Source organism: Lutra lutra, chromosome 8, assembly GCF_902655055.1.
Source record: "Lutra lutra chromosome 8, mLutLut1.2, whole genome shotgun sequence".
Taxonomy (NCBI): Eukaryota; Metazoa; Chordata; class Mammalia; order Carnivora; family Mustelidae; genus Lutra; species Lutra lutra.
The window spans coordinates 91,136,498-91,160,577 of record NC_062285.1 but is presented as its reverse complement, the minus strand read 5'-3'; the positions used below and the strand labels follow the sequence as shown (position 1 = coordinate 91,160,577).

At 35.8% G+C, this 24,080-nt stretch overlaps 1 protein-coding gene across 1 annotated transcript; it reads right to left on the bottom strand.

Annotated features, from left to right (window-relative positions):
• Positions 1–13,684: 13,684 nt before the first annotated feature.
• CD69 (CD69 molecule) lies at positions 13,685–23,065 on the bottom strand. The gene is made up of 5 exons (XM_047739922.1): positions 22,888–23,065; positions 18,201–18,323; positions 17,013–17,212; positions 16,560–16,663; positions 13,685–14,782 (listed from the first exon to the last, which is right to left on the bottom strand). The coding sequence occupies exons 1-5, from the start codon at positions 22,949–22,951 to the stop codon at positions 14,674–14,676; spliced, it is 600 nt and encodes a 199-aa protein (XP_047595878.1). The 5' UTR covers positions 22,952–23,065; the 3' UTR covers positions 13,685–14,673.
• Positions 23,066–24,080: the final 1,015 nt, after the last annotated feature.

Sequence of the window (24,080 nt, the reverse complement as noted above, 5' to 3'; positions counted from 1 at the left end):
TACCCTTTAAGCATTTTCCAGCTAGACTAAGAATTAAATTGACCTGAGACAGTTTAACAAGAGAATAAAACCCCAAAGTTTAATTACGTACACACCGAAGCCCAATAATGAAATTGAGACCCAAAGAAATGACCAAAGCAGGAAGTTTTGATACATCTTAGAAAAAGAGACAAAAATTTGTGAGGAATTGACAGGACAAAGAGTGTTATGTTTGGGAGCTTCAATTAATAAGGAATTCTAAACAGAATTTCGGCTAAGGTAGTAAATTAATAAAAAGTAACAAGGTTTGTTTATATAACTCTCCTGGCTCTAAATCCCCTAGCTGGTGATAAGGATGCCTCTTGACTTCCTGGCCCAGGGAGGGTAAATTTCACATGAAAAATGTATTTCCATTTGCAGAGAGGCAAAAGAGGGTCAGCGTGTCCTTCTTGCACTGGCTATTTCTTAAGTAGCTTTAATTCAAAGTAATCAATATGCCTTTGGGGCAAATTCTGGAACTGCCTGCGTGAGTCCTTACAACTGACCTTCTGTGACATTTACTCAAGTAGTTTTTTTAAAGCCCTTTCTCAAGCTCCAAGGCTGTATTTCATTTTGCCTGTTCCATTAATCTGGTGTTTTCAAAGAGGCATTTTTGTGTTTAGAAAAAAGACAGTATAGTAATGTTTAAGTAATAAAAAATTGTACACATTCTTAAGAATTTGTAAAGTTCCCTTTCTCCATCAGTATCAATAAAGTACAAGGCAGAAAAATAAGATACAACATTGCAATAAAAGATTAAATGTCTACAGTGTTACAATGTAAAAGACAAAGAACAGAAAAATAGTGTGTTAAGTAATTAACCACATTTGGGGGAAGTCTGAGAAAAGAGAAGTTGTGAGATCAGGAGTGTTCGTTACAAAAAGAGGAAATATGTTCTAAAATAAAGAGTAAAATTTTAGCTTAAGAGAAATCATAGAATCATAGAATCATTAATTTCAATTGTGGATAAGAAATTAGGTTTAATAAAAGGCGAAAGGTCCAATATTCTCTAACTAGTCAGTGATGTCAAAAGTAACTCAAAGACATCTACATCTCAGCACAGAAATTTGTTCACATACAGTTAAGAGATTTTTGTCCAGTATGAGATACATATGAAAGAGAAAAAGAGAAAGAGATTAGAGTTTCCAGTAATTTGTCTGAAATAGATTTTTATTATACTTGTGAACAAGAAGTACAGTTTGGATGTTATGTTAAGTAATCGTGTTTTCTCTGAATTTTAGTGGCACTTTCTGTAAGACAACATATTGTTATTGAAAAATACATTATCATTCCAATTTCTGATTCTGTCTGTGGCCTAATTTTTCTACTTGGAAACTTTAAGAATCTTCAATTTCTCCCTGCAATTCTGAAATTCTGAACTTCTAAAAACAACAATAAGAAAAAGAACTCATGGATACAGAGAACAGATTGGTGGTTGCCCAAAGGGGAGCTTCATGGTGGAAATAACAGGTGAAGGTGATCCAAAGGTACAAACTTCCAGTTATAAAATAAATAAGTTCCAACAATGTAATTTACAGCATAGGGACTATAATTAATAATCCTGTTGTATATTTGAAAGTTGCTAATAGAAGATCTTAAAAATTCTCATTACAAGAAGAAAGGTAACTATATGTGCTAAAGAATGTCAACTAGATATTACGATGCTTTCACAATATATACATATATCAAATCATTATGTTGTAAGCCTAAAACTAATATATATTATGTGCCAATTACACTTCAATTGAAAAAAAGAAAAAAACCAATTCTCTCGTTTTTGGCCTGGGTGATGTAAGCCAGTCTCTTAAGATCCTGAAGCTAATTAAAATATAGTCAGAGTCTCTGATCTCATTAACTATAATTCCAGTTAATTTCTCTCTTTTTAATAAAATGCTTCCTCCTTTAGTGTTTCCTGAAGACTCCCAATCTGAATTCAGATTTCTTTTTGGTTTAGTCATGCCAGCCAGTAAACTTCCAATTTTCTACAGAGATGTCAACTTGCACTTTGGTTGTTGAAGGTGGAAAGGATCTCAAGAGATTAAAATGTTCCTTGTTATGTATTTTCAACTAATACTCTAGTTTTTCCCCTTATTTTCCCTCTATTGTATTAGTTTTCTATTTCTGACCAACAAATCACCATACATTTAGTAGTTTAAAATAATTTTACTTATTATCTCACTTTATGTGCGCTAGGAGTCTAGACATGACATATACATATATAATGTATATAATTATATATAAATTCCATTACACTTTAGAAATAACATAGACATGTTACTCTTTTTATGTATATATTTTATATATTATATTACATATATGTATTTTTATACATATGTATTTTTAAAAATAGATATTACATATACATTATAATATATTATACATTATACTATATTATTATACATTGTATGTATTTTATATTATAAATCTAAATACATTATATGTATGTATATTTATATTATACATATATGCATCATATATATTATATATGTATTATATATTTATATGTATATGCATTATATGTATATACTATTACACATTATATGTAATTTATATGTTTGTGTTATATCTATTATATATGTAATATATATAAAAAGAGTAATGGATTTTTTTGTTGTTGAACGAAGATTACTTAAAAATTCAGTAGGGGACTTTCAGATGCCCTTGTAATATTAAATAGCTGTATTTGTTTCTGCTTTCTTCAAGAACTCCATTAAAACAACATTCATTGGAAAATAAATTTAATGGAATAAAAAGGATTAGGAGGAAATGAACACAAAAGATAAATGTTCACACATTTTAGAATAATATATCAAGTGACTTAAGCCACAGAACTCTGGATGCTAAGGAATTAGAGAGAGCATGCACTTCTAAGCTGGATGTTGTGGAAAAACTGTATGACCGCCCCCCAATTCCTCTGTTCTGGTCCTCCTTCCGTTGTATGATCCCCTCTCCTTAAGTGAGGGTGGAACCCAGGACTTGCTATGAACCCACAAAATGCAGGAAATATAATACATTATCTCCAGTGTTATTATTGTTGTCTCTGAAAGCAAAACAGTTGTCACTGACGTCTTGGACAAACACCTACAGGAATTATAGAAAGACTAGATGGTTTTTTACAAAGTCTAATTTGAAGTCAACTAGGCAAGCTTTAGTAGTAAGCGGGGGCAAGCTGGTGGAAGAGAAGATGTTTTGCCAGTAGGGGGCCCTCTGTGATTAACTTCAACAGCAATGAAACTTGCTCCTTAGTTTGAAACATTCTTTATTTTTATATGCCAAAATAAGTGTCAGATTGCCTCCATCTAAAATTTTAAGGTCTGGGGCAAAGAACTTACTTTCTTTGTAACTTGGTTTCCTTATATATAAAGTAAGATATTAGTAACACCTAAGTCATAGGACTGTTGTGAGGAATCAGTGAATTAATTATCTGTAACGTGTTTAATCTCTGACATATAGAAGCACTATGTAGTGTTGGTTATAATTATTGCTATATTTTATTATCCTTTTCAATAGTCGTGTCATCCATTATTCAATACAAACTTTTGTTACTTTTTTTTTGTGTGTGTATGCTTTGAATAATACAGGGAGCAAATGTCCTTGCATTTAGCAAAGCACATGGATTAAAAGCTGTACCATGTGGAAGCAGGTATAAATCAGCAACATGTGATTAATGGAGCACAAGTTTTTAAGCACTCCCTGAGCCTGTGCATTACCTAGAAGAGGAGATTTCTTTCTTTCTTTTTTTTTTTTTTTAAAGATTTTATTTACTTATTTGACAGACAGAGATCACAAGTAGGCAGAGAGGAAGGCAGAGAGAGACATGGAAGCAGGCTCCCCGCTGAGCAGAGAGCCAGATGCAGGGCTTGATCCCAGGCAGAGGCTTTATCCCACTGAGCCACCCAGGCGCCCCCAGAAGAGGAGATTTCTTAAAGGTAGGATGAGACTTCAAGTACTTTTTTTTTTTTTGACTCTTCAAAGGAGCATGGAAAAATCACTCACTAGGTAATACCAACCCTCTCTCCACCAAGGACAACCTGTAAAGCTAGCAAAATATTTGAAATATATTAAAGACATTGGCAAGGGACACCTGGGTGGCTGAGTTGGTTAGGCGTCCAACACTTCATTTTGGCTCAGGTCATGAACTTGGGGTCATGAGATTAAACCCCACAATAGGTTCCACACTCAAATTGGGGTTCAATCTCTCCCTTTACCCCTCCCCCCCACTCACATGCTCTCTCTCTCTCAAAATATAATAAATAAATAAATAAATAAATAAATAAATAAATAAAGGCACTGGTGAGATAACGAATTCGTGAATAAAGCAATACAAGTCCAAAAGAAAGCTGAAACCCGGAAAGAAGAGTTATCTTTCCTACATAAGTTTCTAAAAGTCAGAAGGAGAAACAGGACCAGAGCAGGCTTTTGGCAATCTAAGAGCTAAGGTGGTTCCAGTCCTCAAGCAGAGATAGAGAGACTGAAAAATCAATATATCTGGTTGATTCACCAAAAAGCTACACCTCATGGCAAGATTTTCCAACTTTGACACTATGGACATTTTGAGTCACGTGTTTGTTTTAGGAGTTGTCTTGTGTGCCCTGGATAGTTTAAAATAATCTCTTACTTTCACCATCTAGAAGCCAATATCAAGCCTTTCCCAATGTTGGCTGCTCACCATGTTCGATAATCAAAAATATCTGTAGAGGCACCTGGGTGGCTCAGTGGGTTAAAGCCTCTTCCTTCGGCTCAGGTCATGATCCCAGAGTCCTGGGATCGAGCCCCGCATCGGGCTCTCTGCTCAGCGGGGAGCCTGCTTCCTCCTCTCTCTCTGCCTGCCTCTCTGCCTCCTTGTGATCTCTGTCTGTCAAATAAATAAATAAATATTAAAAAAAAATCTGTAAACACTGCTAAATATCCTTTGAGGGGCAAAATCATCCCAGGTTGAAAAACACTGCCCATGGAGTAAGGCTGACGAAGAGCGGACCAGTTTTTGAAGGAGATGGAGCTCAACTTCGAAACTTTCCATCGATAAAATTGAAGGGAAATGATCCCAGATTGCTAGTGTTGAGGAAGGAGAAATTTGTTTCTTCCTTCTCTCCCAGGGTTATTTTCACTATATAGGAATTAAATTGTTATGAGACAGATTAATAGGGGGGAAAAGGGACAAAATTTTATGGCATGCGCATGGAAACCCAATAATGAAATTGAGCCCAAAAGAAATGACCAAGGCAGGCAGTTTTGATACATTTTAGACAAAGAGACAATAAATTTGTGAGGAATTGACAAGATTAAAAAAAAAACAGGTTTTTGGGAACTGTAATTAGCAAGGAATTCTAAGCAGAATTTGGGCTGAGGTAGTAGATTGTAGTAAAAAAGTAATCAAGTTTTTCTACAGCTTTCTCAATTTCAAAGACCCTGTTTCTGGGCGCCTGGGTGGCTCAGTGGGTTAAGCCGCTGCCTTCGGCTCAGGTCATGATCTCAGAGTCCTGGGATCGAGCCCCGCATCGGGCTCTCTGCTCAGCAGGGAGCCTGCTTCCTCCTCTCTCTCTGCCTGCCTCTCTGCCTGCTTGTGATCTCTCTGTCAAATAAATAAATAAAATCTTAAAAAAAAAAGACCCTGTTTCTGATGATAAGGATGTCTTTTTACTTTCTGTGATGGGGAGGACATTTTTCACAGGGAGATTTTTTTCCTGCTTTCAGGGGGACTTAGGAGGGTGTGTCTTTGTGTATATATATATATTTTTTTCTAAATAGCTTCAATTCAAAATAATCAATATGCCATTGTAGCGTATTTGGGGATGGCTTGCCCTGGACCCCTTCAGTTCCTGGCTCTGAAACTTCCCTGGAAACGTCAACATTAAAAGCTGAGCTGGTGACCGTGGAGAGAGAAAGTGAATTAGTAAATGCTTGGTAAGAGATCGGCAAAGAGTAAAAAGATGATAGATTAGAATGAGGATGAATAAACAGAAAAGAACAAATCAGAGCACATTTCCCACATCCCATTAAGCCAGTGGAATATAATGTCTGTGCTTCTTTCAGCCGATGAAAAATATTAATTATTTCTTTTAACTGATGTAAGTTAGATCTCCTTTGTTCCATTTGGTTTACACAGAAGTGACATTTTTCACTGAGGATTGCCGTGTTCCTTCTTTGCTGAGTAGTCAGTGTATCTAGAGCATAAGGACGTTGGTGTACCACAGAGGCTAAGCTGTGAATTTCTGAGTTTTTTGTTTTTGGTTTCTTTGTTTTGTTTTTGGTGCAAAAAGGTGGTTTTATTAAAAGTTTACTTTGAGGGGGCGCCCGGGTAGCTCAGTTGGTTAAGCGGCTGCCTCCGGCTCTGGTCATGATTCCAGGGTCCTGGGATTAAGCCCCGCATCGGGCTCCCTGATCAGCAGAGAGCCTGCTTCTCTCTCTCCCCCTCTCCCTGCCGCTCTGCTTACTTGTGCTCTCTCTCTAGCCGTCTGTCAAATAAACAAATAAAATATTTAAAAAAAAAGGTTTACTTTGTGGTTTGAACTTCTGTCCCATTACCATGGAGAGATGTAGGATTGCTTTTCTTATTCATAATCTCCCAAACTTGACTAATGAGACCCTTACTGAGGAATAGAATTTGGAGTTGCACTATACTAGGGGATTTTTCTATGATTTCTTGATGGACATGTTCACGTGGCACGAGTTTGTAATTTGGCTGGCATTTAGGGTGGAGCACTTAGTGACAAAAAGGAGCCAGGTATCCAAGATCACATTGTGCTGACCGTGTAAGAGGGAAGCCCATTTATATTTTGTTGCCTTGTAAAATAGAAAGACCAGTGTGGTTTAGAGACAAGATTAAGTTGGAAACCTGAAATATTCAAAAGTCTGGATTATTTCATGAGCTCAACCACCGATAATGTTAACATCCATATGCCTCCATTTTTCATGCGGTCCTATCAGTCCGTAAGAGCAGAACAGGTTGAAAAATAAATGATAGAATATGCCTGTAGCTTGGTTCTGGCAGCTAGTATGCTTAGGGGTTTTTTGTTTTTGTTTTTTTAGATTTCATTTATTTATTTATTTGACAGAGAGAGAGAGAGAGAGAAAGAAAGAAGAGAACAAGCGGGTGGAAGGGCAGGGAGAGGGAGAGGAGACTCCCCACTGAGCGGAGAGCCTGACTCAGAGCTCCATCCCAGGATTCTGAGATCATGACCTGAGCCGAAGGCAGACATTAATCTGACTGAGCCATCCAGGTGCCCCAGAGAGCTTAGTTTTGTCACCCAGCCAAGGAAGTCTAGATTTTGGTCCACTCACATACAGCTTGTGGTATTAGGTGATCTAACATGCTGGGCAGTCCACATTGTACCTGCCTGATCTGTAAAACATTTGGCGATTTGGCACACCTCTATGGTAGAATTGTTTTTGATCTCCTTGTCACACCTGAGAATGCCATTTTCAACATCAGACTTCAGGGGTTGCTTGCAATACAGTCTTGCTATAACTCTCAGGAGAAGTCTAGTGGCATGTCTGAGTCCATTGCAAAGGGAAATTTTTTCATCTCATGTTTTTATGATAGTGATGGAATCAGAGTGACAGAGGGATGTTCTTGTGGTTGTGGATACCATACTTTTTGTCCCTCTATCATCTGTGCTCAGCCAAATGCCTCTCTTACAAAAGGATAACTTCTATTCAGCTTTCAGAGATTCACCTGTGTCTGCTGTTTCTTAAAGAGGCATATTTTGGGGCGACAAATTCTGCTCCCCTTCACCTACCACAGATACCATTTACAAGAGCATTACTCATGTAATATACATAAGAATAAATTTAAAGAGATATACAAAATCTCTATGCCCAAATCTGCAAAATACAAAAAGAAACTAAAGAGAGAAACTAAGGAAGACTAAAATAAAAAGAGAATTATGTGATAGGCAGGGATTAAAAGATTAATAAAGATATCAACTTTTGCCAACTTGGTTTATCAACTCATTCAATCAGTTCCGCAGGTTTCTTGTGAAAATAGTGAAGATAAGTTTAAAATCTATTTGGAAAAATAACATGTCAGGAATAATCAAGATGCTCATAAAGAAAAATAAAGTAGGGAAAAGTTGCTCTATTAACTATCAAGGCTCTTATAAAGTGACAGTGGCTAAGGCAATATAGTTTGTCAGAATAATAGATAAATATATCCATGAAGGAGAACGACAGCCTAAGCCTGAATACTTGACTTATGATCACAGTGGCTCTGTAGAGCAGTAGAGAAAGGATAACTCACCAAATGGTGTTGTTGCAACTAGATATTCATTTGAGAAAAAGTACAAATTGACCCATACCTTATACCTCACACACAAAAGACTAATTCCAAGTGGATTATACATGCAAATACGAATGAATCATAAAACAATAAGGCTTCTGGAAGATAACAGAAAACACACAGTTGCAGTGTAGGAAAATGTCTCTTTGGAAAGCATATTTGCACATATTACCTAATACCTGTATAAACATTTTTACATGTATTATTTTAATTAGATTTATCATTTACCGTAAAAGATATTTAGAAACATGGTTGGGTGAAGTCTTATCAGGGATTAAGTTGTCCTTTTCAAGGCTGCAGATATTTCCTTTCGTAACTAGAAAAAAAAATTAAAATGTATTGTTGAGAGAGTGATGACCACTACTGCTTTCATTTATGAATCTGAGAAGGAGGCATTACTGAAACCAAGCATCATTACCACACACACAGAAAAGAACCAAGATGTCTTTTCCATGTCTTTTCACAGTGAGCTACTTAAAAAAAACAAAAACAAAAACAAAAAACATGCATTCTTCTTTGGAGAAATGTCTATTCAAGTCTTTTGCCCATTTTAAAATCACATTGTTACTATTATTTTTTTCCATGGAATTTTAAGAATTTCTTATATAATTTTAAAATTAACACTTTATCCAGATATATGGTTTGCAAATATTCTCTCTTGTTCAGTAAGTTACCTTTTTATTCTTCCATTCCCTCTGCTACATAAGAGCTTTTAGTTGATACAATCCCACTTTTCTATTTTTGTTTTTGCTGCCTGTTCTTTTTGTGTCATTCAAGAAATCATTGTGGAGGTACCTGGGTGACTCATTGTCCGAGCATCTGACTCTTGATTTCAGCTCAGGTCATGATTTCAGGGTTGGGGGATTAAGCCCTGGGCTCCAGGCTCAGTGAAGTGCCTGCTTAAAATTCTCTCTCTCAAATAAAATAAAATCATTAAAAAAGAAGAAATTATCGTGGAGAGCAACATCAAGAAGATTTTTCCCCATGTTTTTCTTTCTTGGATTTTTATAGTTTCAAATCTTACTTTCAAGTCTTTAATCCATTTTGAGCTAATTTTTATGTATGGTGAAAGATAAGGATTCGATTTCATTCTTTTGGATGTGGATATTCAGTTTTTCCAACACCATTTATTCAAGAGACTATTCTTTCTCTGCTGTGTATTTTTATACCCTTGTCAAAGACCAACTGTCTGTGTATGCATTTTTTTTTCTGGACTTTCTTTTTATTTTATTTATTTATTTATTTATTTATTTTTAAAGATTTTATTTATTTATTTGACAGAGAGAGATCACAAGTAGATGGAGAGGCAGGCAGAGAGAGAGAGAGAGGGAAGCAGGATTTCCGCCGAGCAGAGAACCCGATGCGGGACTCGATCCCAGGACCCTGAGATCATGACCTGAACCGAAGGCAGCGGCTTAACCCACTGAGCCACCCAGGCGCCCTGGACTTTCTTTTTAGTTCCACTGGTCTACATGTCAATTTTCATGCCAGTACCAAACTGTTTGGTTATTTAGGCTTTCTAATATATTTTGAAATCAGGAAGTGTGAAGCCTCTAGTTTTGTTCTTTTTCAAGGTTACTTTGCCTATTTGGGGTCTTTTGTGGTTCCATATGAATCTTGGGATTTTTTTTCTTCTATTTCTATACAAATGTCTTTAAGATTTTGATAGGAATTGCACTGTATTTGTAGATTGCTTTGGGTAGTATAGACCTTTTAACAATATTAATTCTTACAATCCATGAACACAAAATATATTTGTATGTGCTCTAATTTATTCCATCAGTGTTTATAAGTTCTCAATTATTATCAAGTTATTCACCTTTATGGTTAGATTTATTCCTAAGTTTTTAAAAATTATTTTTGAGGCTATTGTAAATGGGATTGCTTTCTTAATTTCCTTTTGCTTGTTGTTGGTGTGTAAAAACACAAGTGATATATGTATGTTGATTTTGTATCCTACAACTTTATTGAATCCATTAAGAAGTTAGATTTCATGTTGTAATCTTGCAACACAAACAAACAAATCCTAAAAGAACACAAGCAAACTTTTGGAGATGATGGATATGTTTATCATCTGGATTGTGGCAATGGGAGCATGAGTGTGCCCAAACTCACCAAATTGTATACATTAATTATGTGCAGGTGTTTTTGTATACTATTTGTACCTGAAATCAATCTGGAGAACAAAACAAACGGAGACATAAAGATACATGTTAGGTATTATTATTTGCAGTGTAGGTCATTTCCTTGGTTTGTACTGTGGGGCAAAAACCAGATGCAGTGTCTTTCTAACAAACACGTAAACCTTATTATACTACCCACGACTTTAAACTGTGTTTAAACTATATTTAAAAAGAAAAACAAAACTATATTTTTTCCTCAGGTTAAATAGATCTCGTGGACCAAGAAACAAAAGAAAACAAAACTGCAGTGATTTTGTCCAGTCACTAGATGGCACTGCAGCTTGTGGCTGCCGTAGCATTGGGGGAACTCGAGTTTTTTTAGGGTAGAGGAGATTTTTGAAACAAACTCATTTTGGTTTTTTTCTTTATTGAAATATGGTGTCAAATATATTATTCATTTCAGGTGTACAACATAGTGTTTGGACAACTCAGTATTTTGCGTGGTGCTCACCACAAATGTAGCTATCTATAGCTACCATCTGTCACCGCACAGCGTTAGCGCATTATCATTGATTATATTCCCTGTGCTGCGCGTTTCCTCCCTCTGACTTATCCATTTCAGAGATGGAAGCCTGTAACTCCCACTCCCCTTCACCCATTTGCCCATCCCACCGCCCCCTCCCCTCTTCAACCATTAGTTTGTTCTCTTATTTCTGGGTCTGCTTCAAAGCAAACTGATTTTTAATACTTGTAATTGGTCACTAGAAAATAGAGTTGTATTTTAAATAATAAAACAATTCTTTAATGATATTATATTTGGGTTTATTTTAAATATAATTTTTTATAGAGTATCTTGAAACTATAAAGGAACATAAAGAAGAAAAGAAATGCTATCTTTACTCTTATCACTCTGGGAAAACCATTGTGCTTACCTTCATAGTTTTCTTTTTAAGCATATAGAAACACAAAGCATATCTATTTTCCTTTTATTTCTATTTAATATTTAACAGGATAGAATCTTGCTGGCTATATTATTTTACCTGGTTTAACAATAATAGTGTGTATGTTCCCCCATATACCTAAACATTCTTTTTACTGTTATCTTTCATTGTTGTCAAATTATTTCATCATGTAGTAGAATCATACTTATTTAACCAAATCTTTAATTTGGATTTCCAATTTATCACTAGTAAAAATAGTTCTTTGATAAACATTTTTGTGGTTATGTCTTGAACATCAGAGATTATTCCTTTAGTGTCCTTCTTCCTCCCTCCCCCCCCAAAAAAATTATCACATCAAAAGAAATATGGAATCTTTTTAGGGCTTTTGATAAGTATTTTAAAACTGTATTCTAAAGGTCAAACTATACCAATTTATGTGATCATCTGCAATCTTTCTGGTCATGTATTTTCCCACATTTTCTCTAGAATTTTATTAGCATTTTAATCTCAGTTATGATAGATTTTCATGTGTTCAAATCTAGTCAAAATTATGAAAATTGAGAACAAGCTTAGAAAGATAATTTCTATAATAGTATCATAAAAATTTTGAATCAGTTCAATACTGGCTCAAGGACCTAACACATCAATGGCATTTGATCATTTGAAAAATGCTTTTAACTTTATTGACTCCCTATATTTCTGTGAAATAAGCAGCAGTTATTACCCTTTTTAGAGGAGGGAATTGCAATTATGTTGCAAAAGCCAAATAAAGCACAGACAACTGCTATTACCTTCAGTACATATTAACATAATTACCTGGGGTGAATATAGTCTATAAATTCAACATTTTGAAAATTAGCTAAACGCTTGCACACAGGAGCAAATCAAGTATATATCTGTAATATACTTCCACAGCCCCCTACACTTTCCCTACTATACACTTCATCATTACCCTAATGTAATTGTTTACTTTACTGTTTGTTTTACAAATAGCCTCTTCAAAAAGAAAGACAGGCTATGCAGAAGTTACATGTTATGTAGAAATGCTGCTTTATGCCAATACTGCAAACTTAATGACATCATGTGTCCATTTATAACAATCATCACTAAAAGTTAATACATTACTTTGAGCCAGGTACTATTCTAAGCTCATTTTAATGTATTAATTAATTTAATTTCTACCCAATTTGGGGGCAATTTCTCACTAACGCTAACTAAAACAGCTGGGCAGCTAGCTAGTGGCAAAGATGAAACAGTATTTCTCTTGTGCTCTGGTTTTTTTTTTTTTTTTAAAGATTTTATTTATTCATTTGACAGAGAGATCACAAGTAGGCAGAGAGGCAGGCAGAGAGAGAGGAAGAAGCAGGCTTCTGAGCAGAGAGCCCGATGCGGGGCTCGATCCCAGGACCCTGAGATCATGACCTGAGCCGAAGGCAGCGGCTTAACCCGCTGAGCCACCCAGGCGCCCCTCTTGTACTCTGGTTTTTAGTGACCCTTTCCATTTACACATTTCATAACACATAAATTAAGAGACATTGTCACATGTTTTCTCATGTGACTCAGGAGCATATTGTTGTTACTAATGATAGGATATTAGGAGGCCATTTGTTTCATTTTACAGCTGTGGGAACTGAAGCACATGCAGATAAAGGAACCTCTATATTTTGTATCACTAAACAATGTCTGGAATCCACATTTTTTTTTTTTCAGTGTGCTATACTAAGGACAACAGTTTAGAGATCTCAGAATAGCATTCAGAGAAGATTTCAGAGAAGAATACTGTGAAATACATTCACAGAACATTTTTGAAAGTAACAGAATATTTCCTTACTGAAGTATCTCATAGAAATGAACACAAAGCCTTGTATCTCCTTCATGGATTACTTTGGGTCAATTACTAAATTATGCCGGGGGCTTCAAAATTGAATAAGATGCTTTCAGACCATCAGTTACAAGGACCAGTTAAACTAGACAGACAGGTCCTCGCAAGATGACTCTAGGGGTCTCCTAATTTCCTATGCCCCTTTAGTATGAGGGTGATGAATAATAACAGAAAGGAAGAAAATAATAAAGTTAAAAAAGAAACCTTAAAAGACATATATTCTTCCCAAGTCAATTAGAACGTTCACTGAGCATCAGGTATACAGAAAAATAAATATAGTTCTTTTGGAAATGCATATGAAAACAGTTCAAAAAGTACAAATTTATAAAGCTAAGGGTTTACTATAGATAAGTTTTAAAAATTATAGTATTTTGTTTTCTTTTTTTAGAATGATATATAATTTTTAGTGTATTCCAAGAAATGAACATTTCTTAGAAACCAATTGGCAATTCTACTTTTATTTTAACATACATATAATCATCTTATAATGGCACTGAATACAAAAGACAAACAAAGAAACACTATTGCACTCAGAAAATACTTCATAAGAAGCATTGCACATGGTAGAATTGATTAGGAAAGGTACACATTTATATTCAAGTGAAGACTATTATTATTCCAAGTTTGAATAATACGGAAGTTTTTCTGATAGGAATTTGCCACATGACATATTGCACATTTTCCAATACTTTCATCCATTTCACAAATATTCCTCATATTTGTTTTTGTCTGTATCTCTAAATGCTACATGTAAGATTCTTAAGACAGCGAATTATGTATCATTGAAAAAGATGAGTTACACAGAAGTAAAAACAACAATATAAATACATGATCACCCCACACTTTTAGTGGGAAAATGATTCGGTAACCTGGCAAACTTCTCTAAAAAGAGAGAAATATCACAAAGCTTAGTTTCGTAAGCATTTGTCTACTTACACATGTTCTCTGATTTAAAAAAAAAATGCATTTAGGCTAAATGTCCGTGTGACCAGTTAAAATTTCTTATGTTTACATTCAGTTTTTAATACCACCACCTAACATTTTCAAATAGTGCAAATACACGAAGCACACTCAGTTTTGGTAGTCATCTAACAATAAATAATAACTCTAAGCCTAGTTATTTTATTATTTCTAAATTCTAAAAAATATAAAGTGCATCCATAAGGTTTAAAGTTGTTCTTCTCATTCTTGGATGTAACGATCAGTCAACCTGTGACTTTTTCAGCTCATGGCAGGAGTGTTCCACACTGCAGATATTCCTGGAGTTTCCCTTTCTTTTTTCCATAGTCTTGTTTGAAGAAGGTTTCCAAAATAAGACAAAGTTTTTTCACCAAGTCTTTGTGGAAAATTTCTGACCGTGGAGCAGCATTGATCAACACAAATTTTCTCGAGTTCGTGTTATAATAGTCTAAAGGCAAATAGGTTTCCTTGTTATTTAGCGGCTTTGCTGCATATCGAGTGTAAATTCTTTCCACAGGCTGTGCTGCTGACCCCCATACTATTCAGATATGCACAGTTCTCAGATCCTGTGAGGTTGAACCTGTCAAAGGATAAAGAAACTTAGAATTATTTTCAGTTCATCCTTTCCATTCAGTTACATGAGAATGAACTTTGCGAGGGTAGCCTCTGACTTCTTTTTTGCTTGGTAGAAGTTCATGAAGCAAGTCAGGTGACCAAGTGACCATAAACTAATCCATAGAGACACTAAACAAAAATTGAGTGAAAGGGTCTGTGGAAGGAAGATAAAAAGCTAAGAACAAAGACTTCCAATTATCTATCTGGGTGGCATAGAGGACTGACTCCTGGCTGTTTCTCAACTATACCCCTGGAGAAGCAGTTCCCAGAAAGTTTACACATTCAACTGTTAGGCATACAATGTTAGAGGGTGGAAGGCCCCTGAAGCCAATCTGCATGTAAAGAACCATAGGACACATATGAAGAATGCCTTTTCTAGAAATTTGAATTTATTTTCCATATCAGGAATCATCATAAACCTATTTAGAAGGCAAGAAATTTATTCAGTTCTGGGTTTTCAGATGGCAAACATTAACACTGACTATTCAAAATGTTCTTCAAACTTCAAAATGTACATCAATTACAGGTAATAAAATTAAAGTCAGCATCTTCTGTTCTGGGGCCAGTTTTCTGTCAGGTTCATAGAAGCTTCTAATTTGCTATTAGAAATATTGTGCTTTATTCCTCTGGGGATGACAACTGGGAAAGAGTAAAAGGGAATTATTTTTTAAAAAGTCAGCTTATCAGGAAAAAACGTATATGAGATTGTCAGTGTTCTGTGTTTCTTTTTGTATCATCATAATTATTTATGGACTATGTTGAGTCTATTATTCACACTAAAATTTGCTGAGACAAAGTTACTAGAAGCATTTATTGTATGACTTCCAAGTAGATAAAAAGAAAAAAAATAGCAATATTAAAACCCTTCTTTAAAGAATTCAAAGCAGTATAAGCATGTAAATCAGATTGATAATGCTCTGCTCATAAGGACACAACCATCATATCCAACAGTGCTTTGAAAGAAAAATGGCTTCCCTGAGTTGCCACGCTGGGGAAGATAAAGAGACGTCTTGATCCTATACTGTTGGTGGGAATGCAAGCTGGTGCAGCCACTCTGGAGAACAACATGGAGGTTCCTCAAAAAGTTGAAAATAGAGCTACCCTATGACCCAGCAATCGCACTACTGGGTATTTACCCTAAAGATACAAATGTAGTGATCTGAAGGGGCCTGTGCACCCGAATGTTTATAGCAGCAATGTCCACAATAGCCAAACTATGGAAAGAACCTAGATGTCCATCAACAGATGAGTGGATAAAGATGTGGTGTGTGTGTTTGTGTGTATGTGTGCGCACACACACACACAATGGAATACTACGCAGCCATCAAAAGAAATGAAATCTTGCCATTTGCAATGATGTGGACAGAACTAGAGGGTATTATGCTGAGCGAAATGGGTCAATCAGAGAAAGACAATTGTCATATAATCTCCCTGATATGAGGAATTTGAGAGGCAAACTGGAGAGACTGGGGGGTAGGGAAGGGAAAAATGAAACAAGGTGGGATCAGAAGGGAGACAAACCATAAGAGACTCTTAATCTCACAAAAGAAACTGATGGTTGCTGGGGGGAGGGGAGTAGGGAGAGCGTGGTGGGGTTATGGACATTGGGGAGGGTATGTACTATGGTGAGTGCTGTGAAGTGTGTAAGCCTGACGGTTCACAGACCTGTACCCCTGGAGCAAATAATACATTAATGTTAATAATAAAAAAAGAAATTTTAAAAGAGACATCTTGAAACTTACCAGTTGTTGAATTCTTTGCCATCTGACCATTTCCATGTTTGATTATCTTCAGTTTTCAGCCCAATCCAGTGATTAGTTATACCCACATATCGTTTTAAAAAGCTCTTTAAGAAAGCATAAAGGAGGTGTGTATTAAATAACCCCTCTGCATAAGTATATAATTCATCCTATTTTTGAGAAGCTTCAATTCAAGGCATGATAGCAAAGCTGATCACTTATTAGCTCTAGTTAGGACAAGCTCATTTGGATTTTTGGTCTTTGACATTAAGTAATCAAAGCAAATTTACAAGATTAAATGGAACTCTGATTGCGACCTCAGACTGATCATATGGCTTTCTGTGACTAAATTTTCCTACAAGGGCATTAGGTACAATGGAAACAGAAAGAAATCACAGATTATCTCTCTTAAAAAATAGCAATAGTTTATTAAATTGTTTTTGAATACTATCTTACCATGTCCTTTTCAGAATCAATGAACGCAAGAGTTGCATCCTGTTCGTAGCAAAAGTTTTGGGCCAGCGTCCAGCCCCTCTTTTCAGTGGAAATAAAGTAGCATTTCCTCTGGTATCCAATCCAACCATCTGAGCATGAAGAAACGTGGCTCTTTGATGGAAATAGGGACATATCTTGGCCTGGACAATTGTATTGGCCCACTGTGAACAGGAAAGTGGTTTGTTTTAGTAACAAAAGAAAGTAAATACTCACAGTATGTGAAATCAGTTCAGGGGGTGCTGTGCAGTGCTAAGTGACAATGTTTAGGATGAGAGACAAGGAGTGAATTCTGAGAAAAGCAAGAATAAGGCAGGTTCTCCCCTTGTCTAATCTGTTCTGCCTCATCATTATTGTCAGGGTATAAGAAGTAAGAGGGTATCTTTGGGGCCATAATCTCAGAAAGGGGTAGGAAAATAGAAAAATCTTGCAAGTAGTCTTTGGACTGGAAAGGGGAAAGGGCATTATAAATTACAATGAAGTCAATATAACACTCTTTTGGGAGATGAAGGACAGTATGATTTGCAGGGAACTAATTCAGAATACAGAAAGATCTCTGGCTCAGGATGTTTCATAAAGTTGTAAAATTTCCTGTTTGTAAAGACACAAACGTATCTTGGTGTTGCTATATGTTTTGAATACCATATCACAGTTGACTCTTAGGGAGATTCTAGATATATTTTAAATTATCCATAACCACCGTTATGTGGTCTTGGAGATAAAAGACAAAAGACTGATCAATTCTTGATTAATTTGTGGATTAGATATTATTTTTTCCTATCAACAATGAATGTGAAGCCCACATTTTTTTGCCTAACTAAATGTCTATTTATTTTGGATCTAAATCAGTCCCTTTAATCCAGATCTTAAAATATGTTCAAATGTAATTTTCCTCCACAATAATTTATAAAACATAGACACTTTTAATACTTATAAAGAAGTTCTCAAAAACTCAGAAAGCACTGCACTGATCATCTAAGGAATATGGAATTATATTTAGTATTCTTGAAGAAATCAGCCATATATCATGATTGGGGTGATTCTAAATTAATCAGAACTTCTCATTAATTAGACCAAGTAATCCCTGTTGATTTCAGCAGGACATGAATGCTAACAGCAGAGAGTCAACGAATTCATGAAGTACAGACCCACCTGATATAGCGACGAGAGCTATGATCAAAACAGTGATGAAGACCACATTCATGACAGCACATGGGACAGGAACTTGAAGGCACCCTTCACGCTGTGTTGCAAAATGAGGCCTGGCTGCATTATCTGAAGAGAGAAAGTTGATGATGAATTCAGGCAGCATTTACATTTCAATGTCTCCTTATCTTCTTATATGAAATTTATAAGTTAATTTCTCCCAAATTTTGAGTGAGCTGGGAGAGTGAAACAAATCAGGGATGATAATGAGATCATAAAATATCTTCCCAATCTGTGCACTTAGTAGCTCCAAAAATTCTAAATATATTATAATTTTATTGTTTGAATCGCAAAAACATTTATTAAGTATATGATTATCCTAGAAGACATATAAAATGGACATCTTAAGCATAGTACTTTAACCTCTGTGTAGTTATTGTTTAAGAGAGATAAAATAAACACAATATATGTGGATAATGAATAAAAATACTGTATTGATATATAAATAGCTACAACTAGCATGACTGAAAATTAAAAAAAAAGATTGATGGTACTTTTTGGTGTGACTGGTACAGATGTGAAGCAATTGAAATTGTCATATGTTACTCATGGGAGAGCAAAATGGAAAAATAACTTGGGAACTTCTTTTATACAATAAATATACACCTACCCTATGATCCAGCAATTTGACTTGTACAAAACAAGAATGTTCATAGCAGCTTTACTCTTAAGAGCCAAGTCTTAGAAATAACCCACATATCCATCAACAAGAATAAAGATAAATTATGGTATATCTGAATACTATTTAGCAATTAAAAAAAACTGATAAATGCAACAAAATGCATGAATATAAAAAAAAGTTGACTAAAGAAAATGCAGCTACAATCATATACTATATACTTCCATTGATATGACTTTCAAGAATTGCTGAACCAGAAGTGAAATAAGTCAGACTGAGAAAGACAAATATGGGGTGCCTGGGTGGCTCAGTGGGTAGGCCACCACCTTCAGCTCAAGTCATGATCTCAGGGTCCTAGGATCGAGCCCTGCATTGGGCTCTCTGCTCAGCAGGGAGCCTGCTTCCCACTCTCTCTCTGCCTGCCTCTCTGCCTACTTGTGATCTCTCTCTCTGTCAAATAAATAAATAGAATCTTAAAAAAATAAGAAGTCTTTTTTTCCATATGATTTCAGTTATGTGTGGAATTTAAAAACAAAACAAATGAAGGGACAAACAAAATGCAGAATCTAACCTATAAATATAGAGAACAAAATGATGGTTGTCAGAGGGAAGGAGGATGAAGGTATGAGTAAAATGGGTGAAGGGGGAATGGGAGATACAGGCTTCCAGTTATGGAATGAGTAAGTCTGAGTAAATTGTGGGGATGAGAGGCACTGCACAGGGATTATAGTCAATGATATTGTAGGAGCGCTGTATGGTGACAGATGGTAGTTACACTTGTGTTGAGCGTGCATAACATTAAGGGATGTAGCAGTACTGTGTTGTACACCTGAAAATAAGGTAACGATATGTGTAAACTATGCTTTAAAAAAATAGTTGAACTAAACTATAGTGATATAAATGAGAAAAGTGATTGCTTTTATGTGTGTAGGAAATGTAATTTGACCAGAAAGAAACACAGGAACTTTCTAGGGTGATAGAAAATTTCAGGGGTGCCTGGGTGGCTCAGTCATTTGAGCATCTGCCTTTGGCTCAGTCATGATCCCAGAGTCCTGGGATCAAGTCCCCCATCAGGCTCCTTGCTCAGTGGGGAGCCTGCTTCTCCCTCTCCCTCTGCCTGCTGCTCCCCTTGCTTATGTTCTCTCACTCTATCTGTCAAATAAATAAATAAATTCTTTTTAAAAAAAGAAAATTTCAGTGTTGATTGGAATTGTTATAATTCATTAAACTGCATATTTAAGATTTGTGCCTCCATTATACATAAATTATACCTCAATTAAAAATATGTGAATAAGGAGTCAGATATTTGAACTTTCCAAGAGAAGTTAAAATAATAGAAGAAACATAACAACACTAAACAACAAATGGTATGTGGAAGTTAATTATTAAAGTTAATTTAATAATTAATTAATTAATAATTAATTAATGGAAGTTAATTTACCTTCCATATAATGCTGGAACAGAGTAAAAAATTTGATTTCACCAATAAGAAATATTTTTGTGGAATATAAATCTCATGTGAATGATGATTCTTAGTTTAAAGAAAACTAGAAGAATATTTGTTTCAGAATATAAATAAATAATTGAGGAAGAAGTGGAGTGGATTCTGTGTCCAGAGTTTGAATTTGATTTTTGCTAGGATGAGCTCTTAGGATTTTTAAAATTTGGCCTCACGAGAAATCCATATTTCCCTATTACGTTCCCAAAACCTGAAATGTAAAATGGTCACTTGCATGATATTAGAGTTTACCATACAAAATAGCTTCAAATGAAAACAGACCCTATTTTTCAATGTGTATGACTTTCATAATTAAAAGGATGTTAGCAGAGAACATATCTTGAAATTTTTGTATTCCTTTTCCTTAAACATTTCTCTAAAGTCAAACTGAGCAAACAGATGGGCTTTCTTTCATTGTTTATTGGTTGCCAACTCAGTTTTTGCTGCTGGGGATTGTTTTTCCCAGCGTAGGTCTGCATTCAGATTTTGCAAGAGAAGCCTTTACCAAGCCCCTATCTACTTCTATTTCTCACAGCTTCTCAAAGCAAATCTTCCTTTTTTCCACCAGTTGATCACCAGAAGCAGCCCTTAGTAGGTAGGGTAACAAGTTCAGAGCTGTCTGTCTAGTTTCACTTCTCCCCATGTGAGAGTCAATCATGCCACTTAGACTCAATGAAGCAACAGTTCTGGTTCCTTAATGCACATGAACCCATCTGGATAGCTCATGGACTCAGAGCCTAGCCCAGTCTATTGGCTTATCCAGTGGGTAAGCTGTGGACATGATTCTCAGACTGTACATTTGTTTTCCATTCGTGAGGGCTATTGTTACTCACAGTTTGACTTATCACCTAGGTGACAAAACACTGCCCCAACAGCAAACTTCCGCTCAGATTATGTCCTTGTTCACTAATGAAGAAACTGAAAATAAATCCACAGTTGTATATTGAGACATCCAGAAGTGATGCTCAAGGATTGTTCATACTAATAAAGCAGCCACAAGAGCAGCATAAACTAAACACTCAGCAGGAAATTGGATGAACTCAGAAAAAGCTGAGGATCCCTGAATTAGGTCATTTCGACTATGCTCTCTATTTATTGAGTAGTTCTATTATTATATTATTATTATATTATATTACATAATAGATACTATGTTTTATTATATATATTACATTATTGTAGTATATATTATTATATACATTTCTCCTTTTCAACAGCTCAACTGGGCCATGAAAGTATGGTTACCTAGCCACCAGAAATCTCTGTGGCTTATAGTTGCTATCTACAGTCGATTCTGTGTTCTTAGGTAAAAGATAGGCTTATCCGAAGTGGCTGATGTCTTTTTAAAGTAAATCAGTCTAAGAGACACACTCACAAAATAATCCCTTCCTCCAGATTGTTCAGCTCTGCTGTTCGTAACACACCCCTTTATTACTGGATAACTTTGCTTATAAGTAAACTGTCTCTGCCACATGCTAGTGTTTTGGAGCATCTTATTAATTAGAGAGGAAGAGATAGAAACAGAAGAAGTCAAGAAAAGGTCACAGAAACATTATAGGAGAAACAATGAGAGCATTCTAGTAATAAGAAGTAGAACAGATCTGTGGACAGAATAGATGAACAGAAAAGAGGAAGAGGTAAATAGCTAAGGTGATCCTATTTTGATGTATTTTGATGAAAAACAAAAGAAAGGAAGAACCGTGTATGATTCGCGTAGAATTTGAAGCCCGAGATTGAAAGGGGGAAACAGAATGATGAAATGAAGAGTTCCGAAGAGTTCCATGAAGAGTACAGAAAACAGAAGTTTGTATTTTCAAGAATTTTTCATGACATTCTCCTAAGAAATTACCTCCGGACATGGTTAATGTTCAGATATGTTTATAGCTATTCTTTCAAAGATTGGAAACCCTCATTCCCAGCAACTGGAGGGTGCTGTCATGGGAACCCAAGCTGAAGCAAACAGAAAGCATAAAAGGATGCAAGGTGAAGACAATGAATGTAATTGGTTACGGGGAAAACCATTGCTCTAAAGAGCGACAATGCTTCCAAAAGCATGTACAGATGGATACGAAAAAATGGTGGTGAACACACGCGGTGGGCCAGTGCAGGGAGTTTTCTAATTAAATCTGAAGAATTGATGTGATATAAATTGAAACAAAAACAGATTTCTAACGATCTTCAGAAATACACCTTTGTGGTTTCCTCAAATCTCAGGTATCCTGTCTTCTCATGGATAGAGAAATATTTACTTTTTCTCATTTTCTCCTTTACCTGGACCGAAGTAAATCATAATCAAGTGTTTCTAAAGACAAATGCTCATTTAAAAAAAAATACTGCTAATATCAGAGGACAGAGGGATAGATGATAGATGACAGACAGTTAGATGATAGATTGGTGTGTGTGTGTGTGTGAGAGAGAGAGAGAGAGAGAGAGAGAGAGAGAAAGAGAGATGACAGGTAGATGTGTGTGAGAGAATGAGAGAAAGAGACTGACCAATGTATAACAAAGGTCTGACTTACTTTGTTGTCCACCCTCTGGATGTAAGGAGCTGTTCTCTGTTATGGAACAATCTTCAGAATTCATCTTTGTTCTAGTCACGATTCCCTGGTTAATCCCAGGCCAAGCCAGTCTAGAGCGAAAGTCTTTGCTGAAGCTCTAGTTGAGTCTCTTGAGTCTATGACCTATCTCAGCCTTTATATTCCGTTGTATTGTCTCCACCCTCTTCCTCCTGCCTCCTAACCACTCAACTACACCAGTTCTCTCTAATTTATGCTCCAGCGGCCCAGACAATTTACAATATGTTATTGTGGTGAGCTGCGGGTTTTCCCTGTTGTCTGCAATGTGCTTTCTCACAACTGTAGGTGTAGCATGAAGAGACTAGCGGGGTTTTCCCAGGATCTGAGACATCCTTCTTTAAATTTGTGAAGAACACAAATAACTTAGGAGACGACATATTAAGTAAAGAATGAAAAGTTAAGGATTCTTAACTTTGAGATGGAAATAATTTGGAGAGTAATTATTTCCCTTGGAAACTCATTCATTTATTTAATTAATGACTAATATGTATTGAGCATGTGGTATGAACCTGACACTGTTTGGGGTGAGAGGAATTACTGTTCAATGAGAATTTTAAGACCTCTGTCCTCATGAATCTCTCTCCACTCTGGAAGAATTTTACTTTAGAAGCTATCAATTGGCTGTCAGAAGGGTTATCGTTCACTTCTTCCCTAGGGACTAGTTCTTTTAAGGTATCATTTAGTACACACTTGCTTTAAGGAAATAGAAACCTTGTGGTCTGGAACTTCCTATGTTCTAAAATTGCTTATCTTAAATTATCTGTTTCATTTATCTCCTGTTAACTTTTTGGGCATATTTGACTTTCATTTAGATTGCCCTAATATGTCCTAATAGCTTATTCTTCTCTGAATTTTCCCTATTTTAGATGATTTTCCTGTATCTCTGAGGTGCCAGACACTTGGAGTGTGATTATTATAAAAAATGTATTGCCATGGTATCAATACCATCCCAATGAGCTATAAAGGCAGAATGTCTGTGTGTGGTGATTTAAGGAGGGGATCAAAATATTACTCTGGTTACTGATATTGCTGCCAGAATTTTCATCATTAATAGCACCTCTTTAAAGACTATGTGTTTTCAGATTAAAGCCTTTGTGGAAGTATTATACCTAAGTGGGCTGGGAATTATCATCGAC

What these genes read in the sequence shown, in the direction of transcription:
- CD69 (XM_047739922.1), bottom strand. Translation starts at nt 22,951, where the DNA reads ATGAATTCTGAAGATTGTTCCATAACAGAGAACAGCTCCTTACATCCA. An exon ending in AGCTCTCGTCGCTATATCAG is followed by an intron (nt 17,213 to 18,200) that starts GTGGGTCTGTAC and finishes TCCTGTTCACAG; the next exon opens with TGGGCCAATACAATTGTCCA. An exon ending in GGCAAAGAATTCAACAACTG is followed by an intron (nt 14,783 to 16,559) that starts GTAAGTTTCAAG and finishes ATCCTTTGACAG; the next exon opens with GTTCAACCTCACAGGATCTG.